Below are 14,071 nucleotides of genomic sequence, written 5' to 3'. Positions count from 1 at the left end.
AGAAAACCATTTTATTTTACTTTAACAAAAAAATAATGTTTTTGATGTCCCGTAATTTACTGATATCTCAGTAAATATAAGCAGGCTGACGAAGTGAGCAGTCTCCGGTATACGAACAGTAAAGTCCCACTGTGGGGTTCTGCCACATGCTGTACCACCCTTTACCATTTGGGGCAGTATATAGAGCTTGGAAGGGAAAACCACCCAGAATACATGTTGCTGGATTCCTAAAAGGATAATTTGTGGGCAAATCACCATATGACCTTAGTAGCTTGGCCACTTTCAAATAGGCCAACGTTAAAAATCAGCCCGGAACTGAACACCAGAGGCCACTTGCCATTTCACAGGCTCCAATTTTAAATTGCTCCTCTGGACAAGAGAACATAGGAATGGGCCCTTCAGCCCACAATGTTTGTGCCGAACATGATGCCAACTTAAACTGATCTCATCTGCCTGTACATGATCCATATCCCTCTATTCCTTGCACTCCCAAGAGCCCATCGAAAAGCTTAAATGCCTCTATTATACCTGCCTCCACCACCACCCCAGGCAAGGTGTTCCATGCCCCCATCACTCGCCCTGTATAAAAATACTTGCACATCTCCATTAAACTTTCCCTATCTCCCCTTATACCTATTCCGTCAAGCATTGGGCGTTTCCATCCTGGGAAAAAAAAATGTTCTGACTGCCTACTTTGTCTATGCCTCTCATAATTTTATACACATCCATCAAGTCTCCCCCTCAACCTCTGAGAAATGGACACTTGGTTGTAATTTGTGAAACGACGGGTCAGTCATTCAATTCAACTCACCGTTCCTGATTCTGCAGCAGACATGATTCTAGTAATGATCTGTGGCTTCCTTTTCATTTTTCTCTCCCTTTTCGGTTTACTTTCATGTTTGCCTTGTTGAGTCCGCTTACATGATGTCGACTCGAGCTGCACGGATGACCGAGAAGACTGTTGAAATCAAAAGACACAGTAGTTCATGTTTTTCACCTCATCTCTATACACTCCCAGATGGTAGACCAATGATTGCCTGCTGTCCACAAATAGAAAATAAACACAGTCCTTGTATATATCAATAATACATTGGGCATGGAGTGTGCATTTTGGAGAACAATTGAACTAAAATGTTGTAATCCCACTGAAAATCTGTGGTCATTTAAATTCATTTCAACTATCATCAGGGACCTTAAATGGGAGGCCAACATCGACTCCACAGTCAAAAAGGCCCAAAACTTGTACCAAAAGCAGAATGGATCATTTTTGGAATATTGGAAGGTAACCCCGAATTAAACGTGTTTCAAAAGAACTTACTTAATTACGGGCTAATAATAGGAAAAAAGCTTATACTCAAATTTTGGAAAAATGCTCCAATACCTACAATAAAAATGTGGATTTCAAACATGTTCGAAACACTACACTTGGAAGAGATGAGACTCCTCCTAGCAGGCAAAGCAGACCACTTCCAAAAGACGTGGTCTGCATTTATGGAACTATTACAAGCATAAGGTGCAATAGTAATTTAAAATATAAATGATACCAGGATCTGGTAAAATAAAAAATAAATAAAAAAAACAAAACACGGTTGGTATATCCTTTTTTGCGAGTTTTGTGTTCCAATAGAGCGATTGTTTTTCCTTTTTTTTCTTTTCTTTCTAGGGTCTTATTTCCTTTCTTTACTTCTTTCTCTAACTTCTTCCCTAAGGGGCTTTCTTTTCCTAACACTTTCCTGCACCTTCACGATTCTTGCTCACTTTCCTTACTTCTTTTATTTCTATCTTTTTTTAAGCTCGAAAAACGAAGTGGTACAACAATTGTAATAAGATATATGTGATGTGTATTATTGTAATTTACTGTACTTCTAATAAAAATATAAAAAATAAAAAAAAAAGCCCAATAGAGGATGTACTTCCTGCGGCAACTGAGAAAACACAATCTGCCACAGGCAATGATGGTCCAGTTTTATACTGCCATCATAGAGTCCGTCCTCACCTTCTCCATTGTGGTCTGGTTTGGCTCAGCCACCAAGCGACGAACTGTACACTGCAAGGGCCAGGAAGAGAGCAGGTATGATCATTTCTGACCCCTCTCACCCTGGCCACAAACTCTTTGAGACACTTCCCTCTGGAAGGCGACTCCGGACTGTCAAAGCCGCCACAACCAGACATAAAAACAGCTTTTTTTCCACGAGCAGTAGCTCTACTCAACAGCCAAAAGTCTGTAGCCTCCTTTTGCTCTGGTATTTTATTGCATTCTTCACATGTTTAAATTATAATGTTTTATTTTTAATTGTCTACTGTATATCGTGTTGTTACTTGCAAGCAAAGCACCAAGACAAATTCCTTGTATGTATACATATTTGGCTAATACAATTTATTCAATTCAATTCAATTCAATTCAAAATAGATTATTCACAACACTAAAGATAATGCTACATAAAATTTGGAATTCTGTCATTGTGAGTCTCGAATCTTCAAAAAATGGTGAGCAGGTAAACAGCAGAAATAATTAATGTTATATAGTAATTAGCACTTGATGATCAATTAACAGTTATCAATAGTCTTAAATAGAGACAAAAAGCCGGAGTAACTGAACAGGTCAGGCAGCATTTCTGGAGAAAAGGAATTGACGACGTTTCGGGTCGAGACCCTTCTTCTTCAATAGTCTTAAATCATTACTCAAGGAAACTTAATTACAGGTAGCGAGATTGAACTAATGCTAGATCACCTTATGTGCCATGTGAAACAATGAGTGTGACTGTGCCACCACAGTCTGCTAAAATGAAAACTGCTGCATTGGTAAATCTTGAAAGTAATCAACATTATAATAATTATAAATGAATTCATGGAAGTCTGGCTAAATTGCCAGGAACTATCTTACCACTAATAAGGAGTATAGCCAGAAAGGAGATGCATGGTAATTTCACCTGGTTTTCATTGCTTTGTGGTTGTATTGGAGAAAATATCTTTTTGCCTTTTCTGTGGTGTGGGTGTTTGCGGGAAGCACAGATGGGATCTGACTTGCTGGGCAGAGAGCACATTAAATCAGTATTATGCAATTCCGAGAGGCAATGATCAAGTGATATGATGGGAATAGTGACTTCAATCTCCCTCCTTGATTTGTCTGGCTGTGGAAGCTTCTTACTGGATCTATTGGCATCTGAAAGCAACAATATTGCATGTAAGTCACTACCTTGCTCCATTTCATTCTTCCTTCAACAGCATTTTCTCAACAGCAGCACAAACATAGAAGCGTCTCCAGCATTTATTAAATCATCCATAATATTCTGTGAGTTCTGTCTTCAAAATTTGCTTTTCTTTTAAAACAGGCACATTTTAATTTCAGATCAATCCTGGGCATATCGAGAATTGAAAATGAAAACAGAAAATGCTGGAAAAAAACTATGGGACCAACCTTTGGTAACATTTCAAATTGATGATCTGCGTAGAGTGAAATACTCAATTTTTCTCTTCACAAATGCTGTTTAATCTTTCTTTTCCCTTTGCACTTTCCTGTATCCACCTATCACTTGCCTGGACAAAGCTAGGCAAGTGATAAGTGTGTACAGGTGGGGTTGGAGTAGGGTGTGGGCAGGGGGTGGAGTGGGGGATGGGGATTGACAGATAGGCAGGTAAAGACCAGAGATGAAAAGGAGACAGAATGTTGCTAGATATGGAGAGATAAGATGTGAATTGTGAGACCAGGAGAAGGCACATTGGTGGAAGGGAATGGGGAAAAGGGGGAAGGGATAGTGGGAGAAATTAGTGTGCATCCAAGTGGGGCACAGGGAAGGAGAAGAGAGGTGGGAGGAAATAAAAACTGGGTGAGGGGCGGGTTAGGTTTAGGAAGGTACGTTGTGGGCAACACAGTTCTACCAAGGTTAAGTTCAAGCAGGGTGCATTTTTTACAACAATCTGCAGCCTCATGGTCACCATTAATGATTCCAGTTATTTATACCAGATTTTCTAAACCAGTTACAGTTGAGATTAAGATTAAAGTGCAAATATGCAGTTTTAATATTGGACCAGATAACCGAGGTTGAATTTGTTTTTAGAAGAAGAACATATCTTGCAAACTTCACTCCAAAAATGGATTTGGGAAGGGGGCTGGGGTTCAAGATAAGAGCACAGAGATTATTTTGCAAGGAATTATTTTTCAAACTTTGCCGTACATTTTAACAGTGCTCTTGTCTTCCCTGATATCTCCGGGATTTCACTTTCCAAAGCTTCAAAACAACTTGTCTGGCAAGGCGGTAAATTTTCTGGCTGCCTGTAGGTGCACAAATAATAGCAATGATGGCATCATCAGTTCCCCTTAGAAGCCATTTTTCACCTATTCAGAAAATAGTACCACAATAGAAAATACTGGCATCCTTGGACTAATTTTAACAATTTTCTTTCTATCACACCTTTCCTCATAGAGTTATGAGGATGCATGGAAACATTCCCTTTGGTCCAACTTGCCTATGCCACCAAGATGCCTCCCTGAAGCATGTAAGCTTTATATCACATACAAAGAAATGTTGTAACTCCAAGTTATTTAGCAATTGCGACAAAGGTTATTGTTTACAATTCTTGCGATGTTCAGATATTCATGTTATGTAGTATCGCTGGAGTTGCCATGCATGCCATCTAGCAGATCAGCACTTGCTGAATGATTACTGATAGGCACCTGGTAAAGGGGTTTGCTCTCTCTGCTTCTTCATGGAGCCATAGCCAAAGTCAAAAAGGAATGGAGCCAAATATCAAGTTAGGGAGATCATCACTTTCACTGATTTATCAGATTTGTGTGTGCTTCATGGCAGCAGGCACCATGAAACAATTTAATAGGAACCGAGTGGCAACGTTTGCTTTACGGAGGGTGGTGGGTATTTGGAAAGAGCTGTCGGAGCAAGTAGTTGAAACAGGTAAATAATAACATTTAAAAATATTTGGACAGGTATGTGGACAGGAAAGGTTTAGAGGGATATGATCCAACCACAGGTAAATGAGGCATCTTAATCGGCATGGACAAGTTGGGCTGAAGGGCTAGTTTCCAAGTTGTATGACTCTCTGTCACATCTTCAGAAGATAGTACTCTGCTATATATAACTATTGATTGCTCAGCTTGATGGGCCTTTCCAGATTCCCCCCGAGTAAAAACAAAACAAAAAAATAAATAAAGATGAAACACTGATCATTTAAATTAACTCTTTGAAATGAGCAACCAACACAGGGCAGGGTATCATTTCGACTTGAAGATGCTTTAGAACAGTGGTTCCCAACGTGGGGCGTACGCCCCACAGGGGGGCTTTGATTTTTAAGGGGGGCAATTGAGCGCGACTGAGGAGGCCTGGGTCCAAATTTTCACATCAGGGCAGATGTTATTTTGAGTATCATTTTTGACTTTATTGTGTAGTTAACATAATCACCGCGATGCTTTAGACGTCGCACGAAGCATGGGAAACCTTATTTATTGAATTGGATTTAGAAATGCGATTCAAAGAGCTTTTGCTAAGTTACCCTTATAATATCTATTTCCTCCGTTTTCTCTCAAGGGAAAGCAAGGGGGGTGCATCAGGATTTTAGAGGTGATTAGGTGGGGCATGGCCAAAAAAAGGTTGGGAACCACTGCTTTAGAAGCAGAAATATAAGAACACATTATGGTTGATGCCTATATGTTAAGTAAACCTCAACCTGTCCAAAGCCCATTAACAGCATGGCCATGAGATAAAATAAGCCACGTTGTGACAGGATGGGATTAATCCCTATTCTGCACTGCAAGCCACCTTGTTTTGATTCTCCAGTAAGTAGCTGGTTGAACCAATCCAGGATTTGCCACTCACATGTGAATCATTGCCAGTTTGGTGAAATACTGATTGCTGAAATCAAGTTCATCAACAGTGTTTTGGAGAGGGTCGAAAGGGAAGCAAAGGGATTTTTTTTTACCGAATTAAGGAATATATGTGCAGTACTCAGAATTTAATATCTTCATTCTCAATTTTGGTTGATTCGGAATTGAGTTTAATGTGGTTTTGTGCTGAGGACATTTTGTTTATTTAGTCTAAGTTTACCATAAAAATACAAGATGCATTACTTTTCTGGACTTATCTGTTCATCCTGCATTTCAGATAATATAGCATATTCCATTGAGGCAGCAGTTTCAGAAGGGATAACCTAAATGGAAATATAAAACTTTTAAACTCTTCCAGTTACAGATATCCCCATATATCTGTCCTTGCTTCCAGAATGCATTCAACATGCTTTGCTCAATAGCTATGCCAATATCAATAGATGGTAAATGTATACCTTAAATACTCTTTTATAAGTAGATGTGGTTTTACTTAGCCCATCTGTTGATGACAAGATTCTCTTTAAAACTTTTCCACTTATTTTAAGACATCAATATAAATCTTTACAAAAAAAGTTAACTTTTATTACATTGACAGAGGAACAATGAGATCACCATATGTACCTAACTACAAATTATCGCTCTGGTCTATGTGATGAATAATTTGAAGGAAAGTTTATTATCATTATTCCCCTGAACACAACAGTGGGGGCAAAGCTAATTACCCTGTTTTTTGCTTGTGCAACATTCCAAACAGGAAGGATGGTGGGCATTTGAACATCGTCCAAATTAAAATGAGGAGCCATTGTAATCACAACTAAACCAGTAACTAGTCCACACAAATTTAGAGCAAGAGAAAGGTGAATAAATTGTGTAGGAAGGAACTGCAGATGTTGGTTTACACCGAAGATAGGCACAAAATGCTGGAGTAACTCAGCGGCTCAGGCAGGAATAGGTCATGTTTTGGGTCAGGACCGTTCTTTCTGAAAGTCAGGGTACAGAACAATTCAGAGCTGGCACTAGTGGCCAAGGAGCTCAAAATGGCCCATTATCACAGTTCCTTCTGACACCATTCCTTCTGACACTCAGAGCTCCCGTGGATTTTGAAGCAACAGCAACAAAGAGAAGCAGGGGAAAACACTGATTGGCTTTAGCACGAGTGGGAGGAGAGATAGAAGTGTGTCAGAGGGGGAGTTTGCGCCGACCAACAATCAATGCACATTAATACTATCCTCCTACATCCACACAATTTGCCGCATGGGAGAGGGGAGAAGAGGGAGTGGCCTAGGTGCAACATATGACATTATTGTCATATGTCCTGAAAGGGAACAGTGAAATTCTTACTTGCAGCAGCACAGCAGATATTGTACGTAGAAAGTTTACTCGCTTATCTACAGTGCCCTCCATAATGTTTAGGACAAAGACACATCATTATTTATTTGCCTCTGTACTCCACAATTTGAGATATGTAACAGAAAAAAAATCACATGCGGTTAAAGTGCACATTGTCAGGTTTTAATAAAGGCCATGTTCTACATTTTGGTTTCTCCATGTAGAAATTACAGCAGTGTTTATACATAGTCCCCCCATTTTAGGGCACCATAATATTTGGGTCACAGCAATGTCATGTAAATGAAAGTAATCTTGTTTAGTATTTTGTTGCATATCCTTTGCATGCAATGACTGCTTGAAGTCTGCGATTCATGGACATCACCAGTTGCTGGGTGTCTTCTCTGGTGGTGCTCTGCCAGGCCTGTATTGTTGCCATCTTTAGCTTATGCTTGTTTTGGGGGCTAGTCCCCTTCGGGTTTTTCTTCAGCATATAAAAGCCATGCTCAATTGGGTTCAGATCGGGTGATTGACTTGGCCACTCAAGAAATGACCATTTTTTAGCTTAGAACCCTTCTTGTCTTGCTGTAGAATGAACTGCCAGCCAATGAGTTTTGAGGCTTTTTTGAACGAGCAGCTAGGATGTGTCCATGCACCTCAGAATTCATTATGCTCCTACCATCAGCAGTTGTATCATCAATGGTAATAAGTGAGCCTAGGTGCTGAGAATAAGTCTGAAGAAGGGTCTCGACCCAAAACGTCACTTATTCCTTCGCTCCATAAATGCTGCCTCACCCGCTGAGTTTCTCCAGCATTTTTGTCTACCTTCGATTTTTCCAGCATCTGCAGTTCTTTCTTATACACTAGGTGCTGAGAGCTCTCTCTTACCTGCATGAAGGAGGCAATTAAACACAGCTGAGCAATTACAAACACCTGTGAAGCCATGTGTCCCAAACATTATGATCGGTCTTTGTCCCAAACATTATAAAGGGAACTATGTAAGGCCATTGGCATGGGGAGTGACTCTTTTGGCACAGCTTGGCTCCGGTGCAGCTTTTACCTATGTACACGTGGCTCCCGTCACCAGCATGTGTTTGCTGCTACAGACGGTAATGCGTTTCCTCATCTGATGTGCTGTACAACAATTCCAATTTACCTCCCGTTCTCACAGCATCAATTTCAAAGCCTCCAATAAAAGGTACATCCACGCAAGTATTCCCTGCCAAATATTTCCCAGAGGGAACTGCAAGAGCTGAGAATTCCAGTCAGATGCGACACTGCCAAGTTTAGATACCCAGTTGAACTACTGTTCCAATTCACCTCACATTTCTCTGTCAGTTTTCCAAGCCTTGGGAAACCCATAAAATATGTTAAATACATTAAATTCAGAGTGAAGTTAAAAGGAATCTAATTTGCCAAGACTACATTAATCTATTCTGTCTACACTAACTCAATCTCCAAATTCTGGGAGTGATGTTTTTTTGTTGTCATCATGCACATGTGCCTCTATAGCTACACTGTGAGCACAAATGAAATTACAGGAGTGTTTAATCCCCATCTTGCTCCTAAACTTTCATTCCACAGAATTAAAACTTCCCCATTGAGTTGCAAGGCCCTTTTCATTTTTAAAATATTACTTTACAGTTTAAGGATAAGGGGGAAATCTTTTAGGACTGAGATGAGAAAAACATTTTTCACACAGTGAGTGGTGAATCTCTGGAATTCTCTGCCACAGAAGGTTGTTGAGGCCAGTTCATTGGCTATATCTAAGAGGGAGTTAGATGTGGCCCTTGTGGCTAAAGGGATCAGGGGGTATAGAGAGAAGGCAGGTACAGGATACTGAGTTGGATGATGCAGGCTGTGCAGTGCAGGCTCGAAGGGCCAAATGGCCTACTCCTGCACCTATTTTATATGTTTCTATGTTTACCTTTAAAATTCATATCAAAATCAGAATATTGATTTATTAATTCCCATAATGGTTTAAATGGTATAATTTTTGTAATAGTATTGCATAGTACAATGCACAGAACAGAGAACAGAACTCTGATTGTCCATCTGCTAATTTCCATTCTAGATAAGGCATGTGCAGACCATTAGGGAACATATTGACTGGTTAGACACAAAATGCTGGAGTAACTCAGTGGAACAGGCAGCATCTCTGGATAGAAAGAATGGGTGACGTTTCAGATTGAGATCTTTCTTTAGAAGGAAGGTCTCGACCCAAAACGTCACTCATTCTTTTTATCCAGAGATTTTGCCTGTCCCACTGAGTTAGTTACTCCAGCATTTTGTGTCTATCTTCGGTGTAAACCAGCATCTGCAGTTCCTATCTACACACATTGACTAGTTGCTCTCTTGGTCAAATTGTTTGCATGGTAAAGGAAATAAGGTAAGAAAAGGAAAATTGAATGCAAAATTAAATAAATTACAATAAGTTTGTCACAGTAACAATATTGAAAATGGGCCAATTCCAAGAAAAATACAAATAATTTAAAAAAGTAAAATAATATGAATTCAAATATAACAGGGATTAATTTTACAATCACAGCGTGTAGTAGTTACTTCCTACCTCAGGGTTGCAATCATTATTTGATTCTGGAGAAACTTTCTGTTGGCCGATCGTTAATAATGATGTTATGTCAAGCAGAATTTTTTGTTTCTCCTCAGACTGTAATTGTACGAGACTGAATAAAATGGGGCAGAGGAAGTGCAAATGTCAGCTTAAATTAACCAAATATATCTCTATATAACTAAAAGTCTTCATTGTGTGTGTGTGTGTGTGTGTGTATGTGTGTGTGAGAAAATCTGGTTAATTCTTATTTTCTTCGAAACGCTAGGCCCCAGCCTCCAATTTTCACACATCCTACTCACATTTTTCCCGTGGAGACGATAAACATTTTCCCGTCGCATTTCCACCTATATTTCCCAAGTTATTGACCCTTGAAATTTAAAAAACAGCCCAACCTCACCCATTTATAAAAAAAAATCTGAGTGACGTCACAATGCACTCGCTAGGCAGGACGGGACACTCCGGGAGGGCGGGTGGGGCTCACTGAGACCATTTTTCCACCAGCGTCAAATGATGATGTCACAATGCCAATCACAGACGTCCAATCCATGGATAGCCAAAACCACCGTTTAAAACACCAGTTTCCAGTGACGTCACAACCCCCACCCCCCCCCCCCCCCCATGGTCGAGTGAAACAAAATATTCCACTGCCTTCCTGTGACAGCAGGGGTATGGCCTCATTTCAAAGACAGCAGCTCCCCAACCGTCATTTTTGCTCTGCTGGAGGTTGACTCAACTTGACCAAGGCCCCGCTCGCTGACCTCGACCCCACTCGCTGGCCTCGACGCCGCTCACTGGCCTCGACCCCGCTCGCTGGCCTCTACCCTGCTTGTCGCTGGCCTTGACCCCGCTCGCTGGCCTCTACCCTGCTTGTCGCTGGCCTCGACCCCGCTCGCTGGCCTCGACCCCGCTCACTGGCCTCGACCCCGCTCACTGGCCTCGACCCCGCTCGCTGGCCTCGACTTGGCCCCTCTCGCTACAGAATTATGATAGATTTTGTTAAATGGAAACTACCATCAGCAGTTGTATCATCAATGATGATAAGTGAGCCGAGGTGCAATAGAGCTAAGATTAAGAATAAGAGCAATAGAGCTAAGATTATGCAGATTTCCAGCATCTGGGGGTTTTGTTTGCTGTTGGGTTACTGTTAGTTTAATCTGTAGGATTGCTGATGTTTCCGTCTGTCGATTATAGGAGGAAATAGGGATCCTCAATGCCATCAAAAAAAAAGCGGGGTCAAGGAAAGAGCGTTCACGTCGCGGCCCTGTTTCCACCAATCTTTCCACCACCACGCACAAGAAGCACAAGAAGCACAAGACAGGCACCATTGTATGCAGATGCCGAGAAGTGTGTTCAGCTCTGGCTGAACAACTTCTAATCTTGTGTGTGGGCTCGATAGGAAGAAGACAATAAAAGCAAAAATGATATTTAATCTTGGTAATTAAATGAAAACCAATGCTTTTTTTTCCGCTGGAATGACAAAAAGACTAGTGAATGGTCTGAAGAAGGGTCCAGACAAGAAACATCATCAATCCGTGTTCTCCAGTGATGCCACTTGATCCGCTGAGTTACTCCTACTCTACGTTTTTTTAAATGGAGAAAGGCTGAGCGTCAGGAAGCATCGCTGGAGAGAGAAAATGTACTAATGCTTTAGGTTGATGACTCTCATAGTCAAAAATGACAAAAAGGCTCATTGTAGCCATACCTGGTGAGTATTTCCAAGAGTTTTATTTTACTTTAGATGTCCAACATCAGCAGCATTTTGCTTTTGAATCAGCCAAGAGTTGTAGGTCGAACCCAAGATCTGATGGATGTTTGGGGGGGGTGAGTGTTTATTGACCATTTCTCATTGTTCCTGAAAGGACCCTTCTGGAATTGCTACAGGGCAGATGTGTAGCGAGTTATTTGGCGGTCGCAAGAACGACAACTGAGTTTTCAAACGTATTTTAATTCAGAAAATATCTTCTCAGCTCACAGGCTCTCACAACAGGTCTGGCCACAACGGTGGTCAGCACTGAACTGCCGCGCGAAAACAAAACCGCGCAAAAACCAGCAGCCCCTCCCAAGTCACGTGACCGTGGCTTCCGAATGCCGGGTTCGATACCTGCGTGCGCTAGCAGGCACCGCCACAGTTACAGGTTTTTGATCCAATAATCATAGAGTCATACATCACCGAAACAGGCACTTCAGCTTAACTCATCCTTGCTAACCAAAATACCCATCAATACTTCTCCCATTTGCCTAGGTTTGGCCCAATATCTCTCTAAACCTTTCCCATCTATGCACCTACACAAATTTATTTTTAATGTATCTGCATTTTAAATAGTCCACTGGGGCCTACATGAACTCACGGCTGCTAAACACTAATTCCCCTTCCCATTCCCACACTGACTTTTTTCTGTCCTGAGCCACCTTCATTGTCAGAATGAGGCCAAATGTATTTTTGTCAAATGCAAAATGGAGGAACAACACCTAATTTTTCGCTTGGGCAGCTTCCAACCTGTTGACTTCTCTAGCTTCAAGCAAGCCTTGCATCCCCTTTCTCTGCGTCCCTCCTCCACCCAAGTCGTTGTACCAGTTTCAAAGGCATCTTGATGAGTCTCATTGTCTTTAACTGATTTTCTCCTAGCCCACTGCTAACAAAGGGCTGTTTCCATTATCATCATTACTTTTTTGCATATCTTTATAAGTAGCATGCATCAAAGATGTTTTAGTAAACAAATACAGCATGGTCTCCATTCCTGCATGTTAGCAATGTATAAATAATGCAAAACATAAACAACTGGACTCAGTGTAGAAGTTTGAAGAAGTAAAACAGGAGCCTGTTCTGGTAAATTCTGGGAGTGAAACTCAACTGCCATGTGTGTTCTAGTTCTCAAGCCTACGGTTCAAAAGCTGCCACAATAAGCAAAAACATTCTGAAGCAAGTCAGCAATTTACTAGAATACATTGGGGAATATCACTTGGCACAATACATGCCTTGTCTTTCTACTGAGAATACTCAGCAACCTCTTTTTGTCCAATTCTCTGCATGTACTGGGCTTACACGAAAAGGCTTTTACAATTCAGATTTACTCTTTCTTATTCCACACAGTATCTTGACAATTATGGAGCAGGTTCTTCAATATCATTCCCCTTGCCCTCAGGTCGAAGCAGGGAGCAAATGTTCAAGAAATGACTGTGTCTTCATACTGTATTTTGATTATGTGCGTAAAGTAAACTCCACATTATTATACTGTTTTAGTATGGATGGTTTGTGGGAATGATGATAGATGTGTGTATGGAGGATCAGCAAGACTACTTGAGTCAATACATAATGAAAGAAAGAACAATAAAGAATAAAGGTGTTGCTTTACCTTATTTCTGACTTGGTTATCTCATCTTCATGCTCAACATTTATACACTCTGCTTTCGATTCTGTATGTCCCTGTTTAACACAAATAGAAAGAATAACAAAATGAAAGCTGCAGAGGAAGTTGGAGGATTCAGAAATAAACAGATTTCTTTGAGACCGTGTATTGGTTTTAGACAGTCTCTAAACAAACTCAGCTATCTTCCGAATTGCCATTTTGGCAGCTTTGAAAGTTTACATTGGAGCAGATGTGAAATTCATGTGAACAATGTAATCATTGAAGATGTTACTAAAACACACATGTCCTGAAAAACAAACATGACAATCCTGTGATAAAAATTTCCCACTTCATTCCACCAAGACAATGATTCGTTTCAAAGAACAAGAAACATTAACTAAAATGAGGGTGATATCATCAATGTGAGCAACTACCTGGTGAATTCAATTGCTGTTAAGCTCTTCGAATGTGAAAAATGAACGTAATGCCACAATCCAAACCTTTTACGTTAATTGGAGACTTTTAATTGAAATATTAGATTGTGGATGTGATTTGTACTATAATGATGCATTGAACATTATTTACACTGAAGCCAAACATGTCATTTTTTGTTTGTACGTAAACAAAAAGCTAGAAGAAGAATTAATAAATAAACCATCAAATAATGTTTGTAACGTTCATCATTGTGGTTATTATATAATTGAGTTACTTTGCACTGGTTTTAAACAAAGATGTTCTATTTAAACAATCTAATTGAATATTTACACTTAGAAAGGATATTCAATTAACGTGAGGTTTTCTCACGGATCAGCTTAATGAAGGCAGTACGTATCTGAGTCGTGCCAAACATTTAAGCTCAGACTATTCCTGACTGAATAAAAATCACATCTGGGTCAGTTGTGGGATAGGAGTAGATTCCTCATTTAATTACCGTCCAGGGATTCCTACTACGGCATAAGGCTGATCTGTGATGAATTTGGCTCAAATGGC

General features: G+C 40.4%; 1 protein-coding gene across 2 annotated transcripts in view; it reads right to left on the bottom strand.

The window, feature by feature from the left end:
• Nucleotides 1-14,071, bottom strand: part of LOC129700860 (uncharacterized) — a 79,098-nt gene that overhangs the window by 16,743 nt on the left and 48,284 nt on the right. The window contains exons 13-18 of one of the 2 annotated variants that reach the window (XM_055641626.1): nt 13,088-13,158; nt 9,732-9,846; nt 6,080-6,159; nt 4,176-4,273; nt 2,931-3,163; nt 812-937 (exon numbers count right to left, since the gene is read on the bottom strand). In XM_055641626.1, coding sequence (XP_055497601.1) covers nt 812-937; nt 2,931-3,163; nt 4,176-4,273; nt 6,080-6,159; nt 9,732-9,846; nt 13,088-13,158 — 723 coding nt within the window. Of the gene's footprint in view, nt 1-811; nt 959-2,930; nt 3,164-4,175; nt 4,274-6,079; nt 6,160-9,731; nt 9,847-13,087; nt 13,159-14,071 lie in introns of both variants that reach the window. The other variant, XM_055641625.1, reaches the window with a different exon arrangement.

This window comes from Leucoraja erinacea, chromosome 10, assembly GCF_028641065.1.
Source record: "Leucoraja erinacea ecotype New England chromosome 10, Leri_hhj_1, whole genome shotgun sequence".
NCBI lineage: Eukaryota > Metazoa > Chordata > Chondrichthyes > Rajiformes > Rajidae > Leucoraja > Leucoraja erinaceus.
The sequence above is the reverse complement of the archived record's forward strand: the minus strand, read 5'-3'. Positions and strand labels throughout refer to the sequence as shown.